This window comes from Sesamum indicum, linkage group LG11, assembly GCF_026168435.1.
Source record: "Sesamum indicum cultivar Baizhima isolate 11 linkage group LG11, ASM2616843v1, whole genome shotgun sequence".
In the NCBI taxonomy this organism is placed as follows: Eukaryota; Viridiplantae; Streptophyta; class Magnoliopsida; order Lamiales; family Pedaliaceae; genus Sesamum; species Sesamum indicum.
The window spans coordinates 7,789,812-7,810,232 of NC_142667.1; the positions used below are offsets into that span (position 1 = coordinate 7,789,812).

Consider the following 20,421-nt stretch of genomic DNA (forward strand, 5'->3'; position numbering starts at 1 on the left):
TTTTAGGGGCAAAAATATTTTAGCTAAAACGGTTCATTTCATTACAACACATACATTATTTTCTTCAATAGTTCATTCACATACAATATCTACTTAGTATCCCCCTCTTAGTATATCACGCCACAAGCAAAACTACACAAGCCAGCACAAAAAACATCTTCATATATTTTTATGCTTTTTGGAGTTTTTGTACATTATTCTTTAAATTTGAGACAAAAACTAGAATTTAGGGATACTAACGTTAAAAAATGAACTTGATGAACTAAAGTAATTTTGGATAAAAAACTTAAGGGATCAACTATAACATTTAATTCTATCAAAAAAGAAAATTATTTGATATTTCTAATTCCTCTAAACTACTTAGAAGATAAATAATATATCTAACTAAAAGATACAATGACAAATAATGTTTTAATCCACTTAATTTGCTGTGAAGGATCTTAAATGTTTATTAAAAAACACATTACTGGCACAATAAAATTTAAAATGAATAGCATACCAATAACATGTAAATATTAACCCAAACTTCAAAAATAAAATTATGATATATAATAAATATAAAAAAATAAATAAAATTCCTCGAATTATTAAATTAAATATTGTTGAAATATTAAAATGAGTGATTTCGGACTAATTAATTTTATTTTAATATTAATAATTGATATTTTTTTCAAATTTGTAATTTTTTCATAGAATAATGGCTCTAAAATAATAACATGATCAATTTGATTAAATTAAAATCTCTCATATAAAATTCGAAAATAAGAAACTTTGATTGATTATTTTATTTTAATATTTCATTTTTATATTTTGTATTTTACTTTCACATTATTTTGTTCTAATACGAAATCATTAAACATAATAATTAATTAATACAAAATACATCAATTAAATTAGAAGTGAACTGAAAATAATAGGACTTTCCTCATCAAATAAACAATTATTATAAAAAGATTAAAACATAATTGTATGTAAAAATATTTCAATGTTATTGATGTGTGCGATTTTAACACCGGTCCAATATTTTTGGATCTTGATTTTGGATTTGGGTTAATGAGTGAAAGCTCTTGGGAAAGAGGACCTGCAAAATAAAGGTTTAGAATAGCAGAGTATCAGCAAGAGAGGTTCTCGGATGTGGGAGAGGACTGTCTGTTAAGGGGTAATCCCCTATTTATAAAGACGGAGTCCCTTTGTAATAGGAGTTTTGGTGAGGGAATTCACTGCCCAGCGAGGAAGGCGAGATTTAGGAGGGGTACGGTTGCACCTTATTCGTTTCTTAAGCAACAAGTTTTCGAATGAATGAAACTCCTTTTTCGTGCAGACTCCTACCTGGTGAGGAGTCCTAAGAAGGCTAAAGAGTCCAACCCTTTAAGGGCACCTTCCTCCTTTCGGACTGGCCTTAGAAAGATGTAGTAGGCCTCCTTCTTGGGTCAAGCTTTCAGGTTTCATCCTTGAACGGATTCTGGGGGGGCTCCTCCTTGGGCCAAGCCCAGCGAGCCTCCCTCTTGGGCTGATCTTGAAGAAACAGGTCTCCTTCCTTTGCCAATCTGTTTTTTAGGGGGCACCTGCCAAGGTCGCCCACCTATTTAGTTTCTAAGGGGCACCTGCCAAGACCGCATATCGAGTGTTTTTGGGGCCTTTCATGATTTGGACCTCCTAGGATGTCAAGGGCCTCTCATTTCTTTCTTCTTTTTGGATCATTTGGGCCTCTTTGAGCCAACCTATTTTTATACATATCAATTATAAATATAAATAAAATTATGAACATAATATTTTTTATATTTAATAAATGATATATTCAAATATATATTCCTACAAGTACAAGATGATACGTTCTAATAATTTAAAAAATATTTGAATACCGTCATTCCGAAATATTCAGAGCATTAATATAATTAATTAGCAAATAGTTTCTCTGTTCTTGCAGTCTTCAAACAAATTGGGGACGAGAAAACAGGAAAAGCGTGTCAACATTTGATTCAACTCCCACGCTTTCTAAACATGCTGATTGTAGCTGCAAGGAAAAGCGCGACATATACCTACTGCTCTCACAAAGCGATAACTATATATAAGATGCAAGAAGACGGCGTTTGGTTTCGCACAGATAAGCCATCGGAAGAGCAGAATGGCAGATGGGGGAAAAACACCGGCGGTCGCCAACGCCCAGCTCTTTGGGCTACTCTCCGATCTCCTCCAACAGGTTCTCCGCTCTAAAATCTGTAACATCTTTCGGATTGTCTTATATGGGATTTCGCTGTTCTCATTGATCTCCGTAAATTTACGGATGACTAGATCATAAATTCGTTTTTCTGATATGGGATTTCTTTTTTTTTCCTTGATTTTTATGTTTGATTTTGAGATGTGGGATCTGTTAAAAGGGTAATTTGTGCATTGCTGCGTCCTTGCCGCTATGTGAAAACGCCGAGGTTTTTCTTAGGTTGGGATGCTGAGTTGGTGAAACTGAATTCAGGCAATTGGTGTTCTGATACGTGTGTCTTTTGCTTTTTTCTTGTGTAATGTGGCTTATTTTCGTGTTCTTGCAAAGTTGCCTGAAGATGTATTAATGTTGATTTTGTTAGTATATTCTCTACGGTTTTTGTCATAGTTTCCCTTTCCTTATAATTCTTTATGTCTTGTCTATGATTTTTGTCCTGTTTCCTTGTATTGTAATGTAAGGATTTGCTCTGTTACTCTTGAATCTTGGAGCTTAGTGGAGTCAGTGTGATTTTTGTAGCATCACATATAGATGACCATTAGTTACTTTCGGTGATTTTTAGTGGAATTAGGGACAATTTTCACTTTGGAATAGCTTATATTTGAGCTAACTGCTGTAATTTTGTTCAGTTCAAGCTTTTTAAGAAATATTAATGACATTTACATCTGAAGGAGTGCCAGCAGCCAGCTTATTTCTAGAAATTCTTCCTGAGCCTGTTGGAATAGCTATACTTGTTGATGTATCGTGATGTATCTCTGTAATGTTGTATCGTGCTCTAGTCATTTATCTAAGTCAACGAGTGATTACCTGCTACAGTTCATTATCTTTCTGTGCAACAATTTGTATTTGCTTGATGTGGTGATGTAGTTGGTGTCGATTAATGAGCAATTGGTTACTTTGTACCCTCAATTGTAAACTAGTCTCAGCGGACATAAAACAACAATATGGATGATATGAACTTAATTCAGCAGATTGTGAACTTGTCTCAAACTAGTTATGTGTCTCTAGTTCATAAGTAATGTTTCTGAAACTGTAAGCAAGCATTAGAACTCAATTTGTCTGGTCTTGTTCAATCTCTTTTCGTTATTGTAAGTGAAATCAGAATTAAGAGTCAATTAATACAAAACTGGTGTCATAAAGACACCGCTTGTTTCAATATTTAGGTATCCTACATTAACTATTTCCTTCCTCATGGCCACAAATGTTATAATTATCAATATTCTTTCCCAGGTGGAATCATTAACCAATCAAGAAGAAGTTGAGTTGCGTGCCAAGATTGAAACCCTGGGGTTGGAGGTCAGGAAACTTCCTTCGAAATCTGCTCAACATCTGAATGAGGTAGTTCAAGTTCATTCATAACCATATACTCATTGTTAACTCCCAACCCCCCAACTTCCTTCATTAAAGGATATCCTTTTGTCCTATTAGATGGAGATAGCAAAGGAATTGGACAAATTATCTGCAAAGCTTGATGACGTCGATGAGCTAATATCCTCAACAATGGCTGAAGACCCACAGGTCAGGACTCTTTTAAGCACTACAGCCGATGTCTGGATGCCAGTTATTACTGCGACTTCTGATGAAAGGCGTAATTTTACCTCTGTGGCTGGAGAAAACTGCCTAGATGTCAAAGGGAAAGGCTCTCAGAAGCAATAGTTTTAGAAATATGGTAAAGATTTTTATGCACTCTTCTAGCCTATGCACCAGATGAGCAACTCATGTCAGATTTGTTATAAAGGGAAACTATGATGGTGCTGAGCATTACTTTGGGGAAGTGGGTGTCAATTGTGGCACCGTTCATCCTTGGGCGATATTAAAGTGTATCAACTCTCATAGTGCATTGTATTGATAAGGAGAACCGACCTGTAGGTCTAAGTTATGATTGTGTGGTTAAATTTTTTTGTCACGTACGAGTCTTTAGTGTCCAGTTCTTGAATAATACTTGCTGTTTCTTCAATCTTTTAACCTTTCTCAAGAAAGGCAAAATAAATATGTTCAAATGCTGTTTCCACGTTTCCAACATCATTCTTTTCCAGAACAACAAACCAAAATATGACCTGTGTAGTTCTCCCAGCTATGGCGAGTTGATTTCAGTTTGTTTACATTAAACTCTTAGAAGTCCAAATTTAACAGTTGATGGAATTTCTCCGTCATATTTAGAGTTTATCTGTATGAGGGGTATTCTTGTGATGTGCAAATGCTATAATTGATAGTAAAAGTATTAACTCTTAAACAGACTCTTTTACAGTCACATGTTGAGTTTCCATCTGAAATTTAGCATGACTCAGTTCTTATTAGGACACAATTCCATGATAATTGCAATTATGGCAATTGCATAAATTCAAGATCCCCCAGAGATTTTGCCAATCCTTATCCGATGAAGTCTCCTTGGACCGCTGGTGAATGCTATGTTATCCCAATGAACCAATTTTCCCGTAATACCTACTTGTGTCTGTATAGAATTAGGTCCTGTGAATATTTCTGAACAAACTCCCAAGAGGCAAGATTTATCCTGTGTCTATCTCGTAAATGCTTGTTTACATTGCAAGACAATGGTGGATTGAGCTAGAAATCCACGTTTATCCATCATCTCCTAATATGTTATGGGCCCAGTGAACATCCATGCAACCCGAGATTGCCCTCAATTAGCCCGATTAGAAGTTAGACCCCACAAGGGTCTGATTTCACAATCCAATCCAGGTGGCTGGATGTGGGGTGGGAAAGAAAAGTCCATATATTTTGACTTTTGCCATTATTTCCACTCATCACACTTATTATCCATTAAAATACACTATTTTTATTTTAACCACCTCTTTTCATCCATTACTTGGACTATCGAAGTGAAAGCCATATTATTTTTATTAATTTATCAAATCCTATGAGAGATCCATTCGGATAGTATCAACCATTTATCCAAACTACAAAGGTAAATGAGCCCGTCAACCTAAGATACTAACCAGTGGCTAAGTGTTGATTGAAAATGTAAGGCAGTCAGGACTACATGCAATTAGAGAGCAAAGTCTGCCATCTCATGCTCCTCGGTCTCTAAAATATCTGTTGAGTAAGGAGGACAGGAATTCTTTTCCTTCATTCTTGAATTAATAAACTAATCTGCCAGTACAAGTACAGGACAAACTTGGACTCATTTCAACTGAGGTGGATGGACTACTAACCCAATAAGCCACATCAGTATGGATCCAATGAGCCAACATATGATCAAGAAAACTACCAGACCAGCCAAAATGGTGAGGAACGGAGGGCCTTGGGCAGTATTACTGGTTTTCGTGTCGTCTGATCCCTCTGAAGGATTTGTGGATGATGCATATAAAGGATGCCAACTCTCTTTCACTTGCTCCCTTATTTCGTTCGTTAACCTGAAAGGAAGAAACAAACATATTTGCTAGAATAAGGTTGGAAGAAAGGAAACCATGTACTGTTCACTTGGCAACAATGCCAAGCATATGGGATTGAGAAAACTGAGACACGTCAACATCCTATCGCGGATCAAAGTGGAGTGGAGTTTACGAGTATGCCTCATTATGTTCATCCTAAACAACAAATCCAGATTATGTTTTCACAAGTTTATCAACCCATTCTGATATTCAAGCAAAAGAACCACCAATTGGAGGCATCCTATTGCAGATCAAAGTGGAGTGGAGTTTACAAGTACGGTTCATTAGCTTCATCCTAAACAACAAATCTAGATTATGTTTTTCACAAGTTTATCAACCCATTCTGATATTCAAGCAAAACAACCACCAATTCATCCAAGCGGATGATGGTAAATAGTAACTGAACTTATTATGACACAAGTTAGGACATCAAGCTTGCAATACTTGTTATTATGAGCCACATGACCAATCAGAAGATTACTGCATCCTCATAGGTGATGGCTGTTGCAAAGATACTTCAACCGAACAATCACAACTTGCATGCGAGATATCTTTATAACTTAGAAGCATAGCCTAGGCAAACCAATTTGAGTATTCAATTATAATTTTAATCTTATGGCTCTAGGTCATCTTATATGATATCTGCCCAGACTAACAATGTGGTCCAGAACCAAATTCACTTTTGCTTTTATCTTCAAAACTACTAGATTCATCACCACACATGACACCCAACCGCATAATTAAAAGGTTGATGGTAGGTTAGTACCATCCCTTTATTCCAGGGTTTTGTAAAGTACTGTATTCCAACTTGAGGAAAAAACTCAGAATGTTTTCCAGTAAACTGCTAAGAATCCTATTCCATCATAAATATTGAGATAATCTTTTTACAACAAAATGCTACTCTAATTAAGCAGGAACATATAACTCAAAGATTAAAAATATTCTTCATTCAATTCAGTGGCTCCCGAAAATGGGCCTCAAACCATGTGATTTTTCCTTTCTAAATCTCCTACTAGAGCTCGTTTTTCCCTCTCCAGTCATAAACATTATTCTCCTTGCAATTTAATCTTCTTACAATTATTTGATACAGTTAATAGCATCTCCTCTAGCCATACTAATTATTGCCCCCTTTTAGCACCAAGAGTAACACTAATCTCTATCAACGATGAACTCCCATCCTGATTTACTTTGTGCTGATTGCTTTTCCAAATATTTAGACAACTAAAATAAATAGCCACCATAAGAATGCCCACATACTGGCGAACAAACTTCATCTTGAAGAATCAAAGACTTTCGGTTAAAACAAACATCCGAATCACATTAGCAACTAAGCATAACTGAGAATTTTAACATCAACCAAGAATCCATTGAGTGTATTTGTAAATTCGAAATAAAAGCTCAATTGCATTTACAGCTTAATTTGTCAAAACCCCAATTCATGTAACAGCGCCACAACCAAAAAAGAGCAACAAAACAAGCCTAAAAACGCATAAGGCCCCACCACATTATAGTCGAATTATAACAGAGTTGCATAAAAAACAGAGTACTAAGTAATATGGAGGATTTAGGATTGCCAAAAAAAAAGAGTACCTTAGTTTCTGCAAATTAGGGAGGGCAGGAGTAATAAAGGTGACGGAGGGAGGTTGAACTCCGGCGGAGGGACGGCGAAGGGCTCCGATTGCGTGGGAGGTGAGTAGAGAAGTTCGCAGAGATGCCATAGTTTGGTGGTCAGGAGATGAAGAAAAGAAACGAAATACGATATTTGACATTGTAAAATCGGAATGGGTGATAAATATTGTTTGGCCTTTCTGATGGAGGACTGTGGAGTGTGATGGAGGAGGAGTGTGGAGTGTGGAGCTAAACCCCACCAATCATGTGTTGCCAAGTGGAGACATTGCAGTGCGCCTTGTCCACATGAAAATGGCAACTAGGTGACTTGGCTATTGACATGTTCAGTTTCAGTTTATCTCACTCGGACATTAATTATATAAGTTGTTATATCTCATTATATGTTAATTTAAGTATTCATAATTTATTTTGATATAAATTTACATAGACCACATTAAAAGAGTTCACTCGTTCGGTCTTATCGATGTGGTAGGTATAGAAGTGTAAACGAGTTGAGTTCGACCATTTTTTATGAGCTCGAGCTCAATTTTATGTTTTATACTCGAGCTCGAGCTCGAATCATATATAATGAGCTCGAGCTAGAGCTAAAGATATCAATTTCTGTAAATTGTTTATTTTTTAATAAAATTATATTAATGTAAACAAATAATATTAAATATATTATATTAATTATAAAAAATATTAATTAGTCTAGTAGTAATATAATTAGTAAAAATATAGAAAATATAAATACATTAAATTATTAAAATACATGCATATTATTTTGTGTAGTTATTAATATGAATAAAAAAATTAAATATAAGTCATTTTTTTAAAAGTTGTTGATCTTATTATATACAAATTTTTTTTAGGAGATGAAATTTCTAAACCAAAGTACAAATAGTGATTGATCTCATTATATATAATAAAATTATTAAACCATCATCATCATCATTATTATTATCTTTGAATTAATTCATGAAATCACCAAATTTTGACATAAATTTATAAGTAATAAAATTGATTGCATATTGTGTATTTTGATATAAATATAAAACTAACAAATATATCTAAAAAATTACAAAGTAATTGTTAGGACTTGTCAATTTTAAAAAGTATAAAAGATTACAAATAGATATTAAAATATAACGTAAAATTTATATGTATCATATTACATAATTATTTTTAAAAAAAATTAAAACTTACTAATTTGTTGATTAAACTTGTTCCTATATAAAAATTAAATGAATAAATAAAAGTACCATAATTTATTACTATCTAAAATTAAAATATATGATATTAATTACTAATTATAATATATGGTCAATTTTGAATATAAAGTTGATAAAGTATTGAATATAAAATTAAACGTATACAAATTTTAAAAATAAAAATATTTATAAAAAATAAAAAAATAGAAAAAGTTTGCGAGCCGACGAATAGAGTATGTTGAGCTCGAGCTGTTTCGACTCGAGCTCGAAAATCTTGAGCTTGAGTCAAGCTTAAAATTGGGCTGACAGGTTTGACTCATCTGCCACCCCTAGGTAAGCAGATGAGACGTGTCCTCATTCCACATGGTAGCTGGCTAGTCAAAGTCACGCCCAAAACGTTAATTGTTCTTGAGAATGCCTACTCATCAGGGTATGTAGAGAATCATATTCATGGTCATTGTTGTAGCTACACATTTTCATCTTTAAAACGATACACAACGCATTTCTGGAAAACTTATTTAAATAATGCCAAAAAAAACATAAACGAGGTGCTTTTATAACTTTTAAAGAATAGGCAGAATCGTTGTCCCTGACAGCCGTTTTTTTAAACAAACAAACAAACAAAGTAGGGACAATAGCCTGCTAGCCTGCAAAAGCAAGTTGCAATCCTTACTTCGGTCATCAAGCTATCGATTGATCGATAAATTGAAAAAAAAATCACAGGCTTTTGTCAGAGACGATAGCATAGACGTCGATTCGACCTATGTATGCATGCATAGGTAAATCGACATTTGGCTAAGCATGCATGCAAAAAACAAGCCAAAATCACTGGTTCTCATGCCACTTTTTTTAAGGCTCACCCTTTATTTAAGGGGTGAGTTGCTGGTTGAGGACCACAACCACACTCTAACTTCCATCAAATTTTCCTAAAAAAAAAGATTTATTGAAAAAAAATTAATTTGAGAGTAAAATTATAATAAATTTTGGTCCACGAGATACTAGTGTGTTGTATGGACAGGTAGATCATCAATCTGAAGATATGCTCGGATCCTCAAACACAACTTTATATGCACGACATGGTGATATATCTCTTTTTCGTGTGCTTCAACTGGTTCCATGCCGCGTTTGTGTTCTACAGGCATTGCAGAACATGAGGTTTTTAGGGGTTCTACATATAGTCATATTAAGATTCACGCACTTTATTATTACATTAGTCTAAAGATGGCATCCTGAGACTTATACTTTCTGTTACTCGATTGGTGAGGTGATTATTGCGTTTCAGGACATCGCCATCATCTGGGCTCTTCTGGTGGAAGGTAATCTTATTACCAGAATAGATAAAAAGTGAACTACTCAATAGTGGCAAAAATTATTGTCATCAATGGTTGGGGTTCCGCACAGATGAGAATTTTTTATGCATTCTAGAATAAAACTAACTGTCTCACATGATTAATTTCTTGGCAACACATGTGATGATGATAGCCTGTTAAAGGAGGTATTACAAGAGGCACGTATATGTGCTTTGTGCATTATCGGTGGATATTATGTCATGAGGCTACGGGTAACACCGTCTTGTTGTTATATTTATGATATATGGAGGACATATACGAAGTTGGTACCTCAAATTGGGGTACAACAACGTTGGCATATAAGTACTGAGTGTTGTGTATGGCATCGTAGTAAGGAAAAATCAATATAAGTGATGCAATGCAGTTGTTACAAATCTGAGCATGGTTATGTACCATGACACTAGCACTAATTTCATCGAATAATACATCAAATTTGCGGCCAACTTTGATTGACGAAGAAAACATCCTTCTTATCCCTTCACATGTTTCACAATACACACAATTATATTTATAATTGTAAATGTATCTTGTGATTTTTAATATTGACTTAAGTTTGTTTTGGTCCGTATAATTGTTTAGATGGCAGTATTGATTAGAAAAATTTATATGATACATTTTACTATTGATATCACTATATTTTTGTGATATGATGCTGTTTTTGGTATATTTGTTATATTTTAGGTGCTTTTACGGAAAGAAGAAGAGTTATAAGAAAAAAGCTAAAGTATGGTGAAATGAAAAAATTCCAGTAACAGTGCTGCCAAGATAATCCGTGACCCACGGGTTATCATAAATTCGAGTGAGTAAACTGGCTTCACTATAACCCGTGACCCACAGGTTATCAGATATGCGGATTTCCATATTAATTAGATTGCTGATATAAATCATAATTTGAAGCACTTCATTTCCTTGTAAAATATTTCCTCCACCCCCCTCTAAAGCTGCTAAGATGATAAGTGACATTACTTCTTTTGTGCAATTAGAAAGGTAATCATTGTATGATGCATGGGAACATTTTAAGAACATGCTTAGAAAATATCCTTATCATGAGTTGCTCGTGTGGCGACAAGTATAGATCTTTTACAATGGTGTCACTTTGGCCAACGAGCTATCACTAATGCAACTGCAGTTGCACAATTATAAAGAAACTGTTGTTAGAAGCACTCAACATCATTGATGAGATAGCAATCAATCTGTACTCATATGGGCATGAGAGAGACGATAGAAGGGTAACTGATATCCACAACATCAATATTATAAGCGCATTGTCTGCTCAGATAACTACACTAATACAAAAAGTGGATAACCTTGGAGCTGCGATATGGAATAGTGCACCAATAGGATCTTGCGGTGCATGTGGTCAAATTGGGCACTTAAGTCAAGATGTAAGATAGGAAGTCAATTTGCTATTCATGAAGATGCTAACTTTATTTCTCATGGTGGCAAGTGTAATTTTTGCCCATACTCTAACACATACAATCCAGAATGGCATAGTCACCCCAACTTTTCATGGAGTAACAATCAACAGCAAAGACCAAAGGGGACGGGATATCAACAACCATAGCAACAAGCCCCACAAGAGAAGAAGAGCAATTTAAAAGACATGCTCTCTCAATTCATCATCATGGCAAACACTAGATTCCAAAATCAAGATACATCAATTCAAAATTTTGAGGTTGAAATAGAAAAACTAGTGAACATGATGTCTAGCAGGAATGAAGATAACTCCCAAGAGACATAGAGAAAAATCCAAAAGAACAAGTCAATGCCATCACTGTGTGACATGAAAGAGCTACTGGTGAAGAGCCACCAATGGAACAAGCCGAGGAAACAAAAGTTCAAAAAGAGGAGGAGCCCCATGAAGGCTCGTGGTACTATTCCTAATTATATGAATTGTTATCACTAAATTACCCGAAATCAAATATCACATGATATTGGATCAAGAAACACACAACGATATCGTCCTGCAAACCCAAATGATTGAAAATATGTGGTAAGCATTTTGTATGTTTTTTTAGTTGATAAAATTACAAAGATAATATATTTGATATCGTAAAATTATGTTTGTAGGCTGACAGAATGGAACAACTCAAAATAAATTGCGACAATGTTGGAACTGATTTATAGTCATTCTGACAAATGAGGATCAAACACCATGAAGTTGCAAGGGAAATTATGAATTTTTCACGTTAACAGTATCCATTGTACGTGTAGGATCAATTAGCACATATGATGCGAGTGAAGAGATCAGTCCATCTATGGCGCACATCTAGCAAATCTATCAACCGCTTACACTCTGGCAAGTACATCCATTGACACTCCATACATGTTTATCATAGAGGACTATGCACAGAAAGTTAATCCGGAAATGCGAAGACATTATGGACTATCACTAATTCCATTTGAAGGGTTAGATTTAATCCAAAAAAAAAAATTAAACACTTGCTTTCAAGTGGTCTTTCCTCTTGAAAATCATACCACAACGAGCTCTCCATTATTTGAGTCTTAAAAATTACTTCAATTACCAATAGGGATATTGATCAGTTGGCAAGTACCATCTAGATGTGTTGTGCTGAAATATGGAACAATTGAATATAAACTAGATGGCTACGATACGGCATACTTAGACAGGCATAACCTTTTGGGAAGGACATTGATCATCTTTAGTCATTTGTGAGTTGTTCCCTTTCTGTTTTGTAACTTTTCCCTTTATTTCTATAATATTATATATAAGCATAAACACATAAGAGAAAAGATTAATGATTTTTATGATTGAAGTTTCGCCAATCCCTTTTTTCTTTCTCTTTTTGCTCTTATCGTCTAAATGGCATTGAACACAACTATTTGTAATTTCTTTTGACTTAACATAAAGAGGATTATGGATATGCACTTCATTTGTCTGATTATTATCTTCATCAACTAAACCATTAGAAGCAGCTGAATCATCTAAACTCAAATTTGCAAGCCAAGCACTTGATTTTTCAGCAACACTATCAAAAGTTTCTGTCAACATAATTATTGTCTCTTCATGAGCTTTGCATTGCATAACAAGATCATAAGTCTTTCTCACTTTTTGATTGACAAATACGATATCAGAGACAATATTTCTACTTCCCCTCTCGTCACTTCCACACGCACTTCCTTCGTGAGAAACTCTATTCTCACAATCTTGCTCCATCTTTTCTTAATGTACTTCTCAGGTATAGAATATACATTCATATAATTTAAGGCTTTTAAAATATGCCAACACAATGCGCCCATAAACTCAAATTTGTGATAACTATACTTAATTTTCTCCTATTGCCTATCAAATATCACCATTCTGAACCTTGAGAATTCACCATAAGATTTCATTTTGAATACAGAAAAAGTTACCAATATGTGAAGGTGGTTCTATGAATTCATTGTTCAAAGATTCAAATAACTCTACTTGAAACAGGTTGAATACATTAAGTGTATATACCTCAGCACCATGGTGTAATAGTAGGTTATGTTCCAAATCGTCCATAGCGACAACGCGTGTCCTCAATCTTTTCATTTGCAAACCAAGGTTTCTGAATCTTTTCATAATTAAGAACAGATTGTACGAAAAAATTGGTCTGCCACTTTTTTTTTTTCAACATCGAGTTTGTTCCTTCACTTCTAGATGTAGCGAAAAGTCTGGTACTAAACTTGTTGTTACTAAATATCGTAGCCCATATGTGTTTCAAGGATACATGCCATTCAACCATTTATGACTACTAAGATCATAATGATCAATCATACTTTTCCATGATACCTCAAACTCTTCTTCGAATTTACAACATTGCGTACACTTATTCCACAAATGCTTAAACCCTTAATCATTATTCAAACTGCCTAAATGTGAGGGAGTATTTTGATTGATATGACATTGATACAACCGATGATGAGCACATGAAAATATTATGTCAACTGCATTCATCATTGCTTCACATTGATCTGTAAAAATAGTTTAAGGTTGTTTATCACCCATGGACTCAAGCAATATCCTGAACAACCACTTAAGGAACTCTCAGTTTCATCTGACATGAAAGCTAAACCAAACATCACATTTTGATTATGATGATTTATACCCACAAAATGTACACATATCAAATTGTATCTATTTGTTCATTAAGTGGTATCAATAGAAAGTACATCTCCAAAATATTCAAATCAATCCTACATCTATGGTCTCTATAGAAAAAGTTCATCACTCTGTTATCATCATCTACTTGCATATTCCAATAGAAAAAAGGTTAGTTGTTAGCCTTATTCACAAAATACTGCAACAACTCAGAAACATCTCCATTCTCAATTTTGTATATTTTCTTAATCGAGAAAAATGGTCATATGCATCTTTTCAAATAAATCCTAAATGCTTTAGCGCTTGAGCTTCCCCTTCCATGTAAGAACAACACTAGCAATAGGTATTCAGGCATTTATCAATGCTTCCAAGATAGATCTTTGAGCATGTGAAATATTATGTGATGATCTCAATAAAAGTGTTTGATCAGCTACAACTATCTCATGATTATGATCCATCACAAATCTAGTTATTCTCCACTCTCCCTCTTTTTCACGCCAACTCTAATCCTTACTTTACATTGAGTTCAAGTCACCAGTTGATGAGGGAAGAATTACAAAAAGATCGATATACCCTTAATGAAGGGTAAAAATGACATTATATGCTGTTAAGTCAAGCTCGGTTCTGTATAAGGCGAGGAGGGAATCCAGTTATATAATTTGCATGATTGACGGACAAGATCGCGATATTAGGCTCTAGCGCGATTCGGATGCGTGATCAGTGATGAGCTGCCTGATTAAGGGCTCAAGGCCCGTGATCTTGACACGTGGCAACCCGACATGGTATATTCAGACCATATAAATATACAGAAATCAAACCAATTGAGGTAATTGAGATTTTGATAATAATCTAGCTTTTCTTTATTACACATTCTTCGACCTAAAATCTAACTTGGGCGTCAGAGTGTCTACGTCAGGGACCTACTCGACTAGCTGACGTGTTTTTCTGATCCACAGAAATCTTTTGAGGTCGGGAACGAGGCGTGATCGTGATCGCACTTCCATATCATTTGTTTCAGACCCGATCACCAGTTTTTGATATAATAGTATTCTCTCATTTGAATGTTTTTCATCTTTGGTACCAGGGCAAGAATTTTCAAATTCTTTTGCTTGGAGTTTGTTAGTGCCCAAAGAATAACATTGGTCACTCTCTTTAACACTAAATCCTTTGGGATGTGCAGATTTACAATATAATAAATATGCATCTTTCATACTTTTCATTACTTGACCAACTACCAATCGAATCTCCAATTCTTCTACTATAGAGCTTATAGACGGTATTTTATTCACTACAAAAGATAAATGCCTTATTGGGCGAATTTTGGGACGGCATTGGGATGACTTTGGGATGAAACAATGTCCGCCTCAAAAAGCCCCGCCCAAAAATATTTCGGACGATTTTGGGATGGCTTCTACCAACCGTCCCAAAATTTGAGATAGAATTTAGGATAGCATAACAAGACCATTCGAAATATATCCAAAGGCTGAATAATTGAAATATAGATTTGGGATGAAACTTTTAAATCAGATATATTATTTTTGGAATAGTTGTTGGGACAGTGTTTGGGACATGTTTTCTTTGAATCAAACGTATTATTTTTTGAACGATTTTTTGGGACAGCTTTTGGGACATATTTTCTTTTTCTATTAGGGATATAATGTCGTCTCAAATATTGTCCTTAATTTTAATTAATTTAAAATACTTTTTATTTTCTTTTTTTGTGTTTATACTTTTTGTTAATATTATATTTAATTTATTATTAAAGACAATATTTTCATACAAAAAAAATTAAAATTAGCCAAAATATTTCAAATGCAATCTAATTTGAATTTCAAAAAACATAAAAAATCTAATCTAACGGCTGGGGCGAATGCTGGTAGGTAAGCTAAGGGTTTGCTGCATCCCGGGTCAGTTGCTGCATGGATTCCTTGGTTGGGGCATCAACAACTGAGGATGAGGTGGGACTGCCGGTGGATAGTTGAGGAGCAACGTTTGGATTCCCATCTTTTCAAAGATCACGACCAATATAAACTTGATTTCTTGAAGCTGTGTTGAGACGGGAGGTTCTAGCGGCAAGGCGGCAGTGGACGTTGATGCTCTGTGGTCCTTGGTCCACGAGCGAGCGAGATGTGATGTGAACGCCTCAGACCCCATGCCAAAGACTTGGCCTTGCTTCCTACCCTAAGTTGGTTGCTATGGCCCAAAGCTGCTCCTCCTCTAGTGGTGCGGCACTAGCAGCTGATGAGGTACCCCTCCTCCTATGGCGTTGATTGGAGAGCACGCTCCTTGAGCATCTTCTGATATATCTCCAGAAAATAAGTAAGAAATGATGCATTAGTAAATAATTAATTTTTTTGTTTTAAGAGGAAAAAAAAAAAGAAATGTAACTTACCGCCACCTCCTCTACGCGTGAACCACTCAGCCGCCGTTCACTTTCTTCTTGCAACAGTCAGTAAATACCTCCATTCACAGAGGTGGACGCTTGAGCTGAGTCTCCTACACAGATATTTAAAAATGTTAGAAATTTGTAAAAAGTTTATTATTAAAAATATTTAAAGTTTTACTAAATCTAATTTACTTACTAATTTTCTCTTGTGCTCGTTCATTGAAGAGGACCCCCTGCGATACCGTTGACGGTGGCATATCTGCCCAGACAACACAGAGATACCTATTAGGACCTTTGACCACAAAATCAAGGAAAAATGGTAGATAGGACATTAGTATAAAATTAAATTATAGTTATATTTATAATATATAAAATTAGCAATATGCATTGAACTAAACCAGAATGAGAGAATGAGGGTCTTTCATACAAATATATCAGAAAGATGGAATATTTATGCCCATTAGTTATGAATCCATCATGTTTTTCATTTCTGCCACTTAAAATAATTTACTAGAAATTTCTTCGCATTTTTTTTTATACCGAAGATTAGGGGCAATCAAAAAAATTTAAAACCGCCCAAAATCGGCCCAGTCAAACCGAAACGAACCATTTTTTATGATATATTTTTCAAACAGTACTTTTAAATTTAGAGTAAAATTGCACTACACTATTGATTTGGTTTTAATTTAAAATTTAAAAAACCGCTAAAAATCAAACCGCACTACTAAATACATAAATAATTTTTTAAATTATATATATAATAATTCAATAAAATAATTAATTTTTTAGAAAAAATTCATATTCGAATTATATAATCCCAAAATTTATATGTTATCAAAGATCGACATTAGAAAGGCCATTTTTGTAAAAGATATATTTGGACTTTATATTAAAAGATATATACTTAATTCTTTACGCTCATTCAAGTTTTCAGCCCATGATCGTCTCAATTTTTTATTTGTTTTTCTCCCCTGTTTTTTTATCCCCCTTTTCTGCTTTTCTCTCCCCTCTTTCTTTGTTGTATCTTTCTACTTTTTATCTCTATTCTCTCTAAAATCGACCATTAACCTTTGTTGGATTAAGTGTTTTTTTATCCGATTAATATCTTTGATCTTATATTTTAATCTACTTAAAGTTGTGGAGAGTGATGGTGGTGTATGGTGCATAATGTTGGATTCTCTTCCGATAAGGTGTATGGTGCATTCATCAACTCTTAGATGTTTTTCATACCGAATCTCAGAAAAACCTACTCAAACAGAAAAAATCAAAGATAAATAATATACTTTTAACATCAAAATAATGGGTCAAACACAATTTAATCTCACATTATTTCGAAATGAAACAGTTGACGAAAGCAACCAAATTCAATATATACATCACAAACTCCAGTTAAAAACACATTTAGAATAAGTATGGAAGAAAGAATGATTTTGGTTGTGGGTTTATAATTTTTAAGGTAAAAAGTATGATGTACCTTGAAAAAGCTCAACTTAAAGCTCTAGTGTGGGTGGATGGTGGTGGTGATGGACGGTGGTCGGCGGTGACGTCGTGAGAGGGAGAGAGAAAAATGTTGCTTTGAGTGGGGGAAAAGGGGTTTTTAGGGATTTCTAATGGCTAAATCCCAATTAAAATAGACGCGGCATTTGGGACGATATGAATAGTTGCAATTGTCGTCCGAAAAAATAGAATTTAATCAAAATAATAACAATAAAGGTCTCGAATATAACAAAATCGTCCCAAATGACATTCCAAAATAATTTATTAAAATTACTTTTAAATTTTAAAAGAATTATAAAAAAATATGTCTACAACATCTAAATGTATAAAACGAATTATTAACATTAGTGTTGCAACCTAATCGAATTGCATAAAATTTATAAAAAAAATGTAGTATGTTCACTAAGAAGGAATATGGTAATTGAATGTTCATACTTATAAGATTTATAAAGTTTCTAGGGCTAAATAATGTAAGTTTAGAAATTAAGGGATTAAATTATAAATTTTAATATTAGGACCTTTTAAAAAAAAGAAAAGAAAAAGAGAAAATTGAAATATGAGAGTGAGAGGCGGCGCTGAGAGGCCCAAAACCCACACGTGTTGTCATCTCTAATTGTTATCCCCTATATATATATATATATATATGTATTTGCAAATTGAAGATAGATTATATGTTAAGTGATGTTACTTTTAATTAATTGGTTATTTCCTAATAACTCGTTTTAGTTAATTGCCTAATTTAGTTTTTAATCAATAATCATTTGATCCTTCAATTAGCTTATACTGATTAATTGCAAGCAATTAAATACACTTAATATTTTATTTGTTGAAACTTAACATATTATTTAAAATGAATCTATTGTTCGGGTGCAGCTTTAGTAATTGCATCACATATATAATTGTATTTTTCTAGTTAGTAAAATTAGACATTGAGTAAATAAAAATAAGAATAATTACCATTAATAGTCTCTGGGATGAGAAGCTTATAAAATTCTCCATTCATTCACCATGTGGATTATACAAATACTAATTATTAATTATTTAAGTTTAACTAATTTCAATTCGATTAATACGATAAATTACAAACAATAAAGAATACTAGATTTACTTATGAGTTGGTATAGTTGGCTAATTGTACTTTTTCTTGATTAGCTGCCAACTATATTCAATTAATTAATTAAACAAAATTTTACAGAAAATATAATAGATATGGATGCGATTTCAGGTTTAAAATACCGTTGTTTTTTCTACTAGAATATAATATAACTCGTATATAACTGCTTTTAGGTCCAAGTTGTTATCGTACTCATACTTTCGAGGATATTGGTATTATAGGATGGGCTTGTAGATGAAATTATCCACTCAGTTTTCTTGTGATCCCATCGAGACAAGTCTTGTTTTAGGCTCTATCGTGAGTGTCATTTACAACTATATTTGTATTTGTAAAACTGGAGGAATATTATATGTTACATAGGTATAAAACTGGTGGTCTTTCTTGCGGCGATTCTACAATGTTTCTTGAAATTGTTATGAAAATTAATATGATATTTGGTTATCTATTTGGATTGAAATGAGCCTTTGGAACTCTATGGATTTAAGTGCTACTTATATGGTATTCTAGTATTCAGTATGAACTTGCATTAGGAACCACTTCTAGAGTCCATATGAGTATTCAAGAGGTCCCGTTTATATTAAAATTGTGTGATTCGTCGTAAAATTCAATATGCATTTGATGTTTAAATAGTATATTTTCTATATGATTGTTCGACTGGTTTTATAGATTTGATCATATGGTCCTTACAAAGCGATCAATGGGCTTGGATCTGGACAGTTCGCGGGGCACGCTAGGTATTGGGTTGCTAGTTTAGGCTTCTTCATTCAGTTCTCACTTGGGTATCCCTTCATGAGCAAGCTAGAGGTCGTCTGCAAGTGATTGGGGCAGCCATATTCCTAGACATGGCGAGTTCAATGCGGTCAGGGGGTTGTTGCATGGAGGATAAGGTAGTAAATGGTCTTTCGGGAGGCATAAGGTGGTGATCATGTGACGGTCTTTTCTTGATACGGTCTTTGCCTGATACGGTCTTCATAGGCCTGATCGATATTTTTGCCGATCAATATAATATGTCTCGACTATTTTGATCGAATTTTCTATTATCACTACTTTCTTCTGCGTGCACCCACGCATGGACTCACTAAGCTTTCGTTTACGTACTTCCAATCTCCTCCTCCAGATACAGATACTAACGTAGAGAAGTCAAGATCTAGGTAACATAGGAAAGAGATCAAGGTGATTAGGAAGAAGGCTGAATGGTCATAACTCGTAGTTGTTCCGGTTATCAGGATGCAATTTTGATCAGTATATTGTTGTAATGGTTTCAGTTAGATCGCGTTTCGAGAATAGGGCCTAAAGTAAGAGTCCTACTTTTTGGGCGTGACAAGGTGGTATCAAAGCTTAGGTTATTGTCTAGGCTATGCTAGGACAAGATCTTTGAACGTAAGGTGTAAGCCGACTATCGGATTAGAGTTAAAATTCAAAATCATAATTTATTTGGGATTTTTGGATTTTTTCAGTGGTAAAATTGTTATAGATCACTGTTGAGTGGCCGATCAATATGCATGTACTACAATTTAAGTACTGAGTAGAGAAATCATGTCACTAATCTTGTTATGGTAGCT

General features: G+C 34.2%; 2 protein-coding genes and 1 pseudogene across 2 annotated transcripts; 1 reads left to right on the plus strand and 2 right to left on the minus strand.

Annotated features, from left to right (window-relative positions):
• The first annotated feature begins 2,043 nt into the window (after positions 1-2,043).
• On the plus strand, positions 2,044-4,235 carry LOC105173781 (ecotropic viral integration site protein). The gene is made up of 3 exons (XM_011095660.3): positions 2,044-2,200; positions 3,446-3,553; positions 3,644-4,235. Exons 1-3 carry the CDS (start codon positions 2,126-2,128, stop codon positions 3,869-3,871), a joined length of 411 nt encoding a protein of 136 aa, XP_011093962.3. The 5' UTR covers positions 2,044-2,125; the 3' UTR covers positions 3,872-4,235.
• Positions 4,236-5,160: 925 nt separating this feature from the next.
• On the minus strand, positions 5,161-7,414 carry LOC105173378 (uncharacterized). The gene is made up of 2 exons (XM_011095091.3): positions 7,198-7,414; positions 5,161-5,589 (listed from the first exon to the last, which is right to left on the minus strand). Exons 1-2 carry the CDS (start codon positions 7,374-7,376, stop codon positions 5,358-5,360), a joined length of 411 nt encoding a protein of 136 aa, XP_011093393.1. The 5' UTR covers positions 7,377-7,414; the 3' UTR covers positions 5,161-5,357.
• Positions 7,415-12,398: 4,984 nt separating this feature from the next.
• LOC148785068 (protein FAR1-RELATED SEQUENCE 5-like) lies at positions 12,399-16,016 on the minus strand (annotated as a pseudogene).
• Between the last annotated feature and the right edge of the window lie 4,405 nt (positions 16,017-20,421).

Coding starts and splice junctions, on each gene's coding strand:
- LOC105173781 (XM_011095660.3), top strand. CDS start 2,126: ATGGCAGATGGGGGAAAAACACCGGCGGTCGCCAACGCCCAGCTCTTT. Junction 2,201..3,445: donor TCTCCGATCTCCTCCAACAG/GTTCTCCGCTCT, acceptor ATTCTTTCCCAG/GTGGAATCATTAACCAATCA. Junction 3,554..3,643: donor CTGCTCAACATCTGAATGAG/GTAGTTCAAGTT, acceptor TTGTCCTATTAG/ATGGAGATAGCAAAGGAATT.
- LOC105173378 (XM_011095091.3), bottom strand. CDS start 7,376: ATGTCAAATATCGTATTTCGTTTCTTTTCTTCATCTCCTGACCACCAA. Junction 5,590..7,197: donor CCTAATTTGCAGAAACTAAG/GTACTCTTTTTT, acceptor TCTTCCTTTCAG/GTTAACGAACGAAATAAGGG.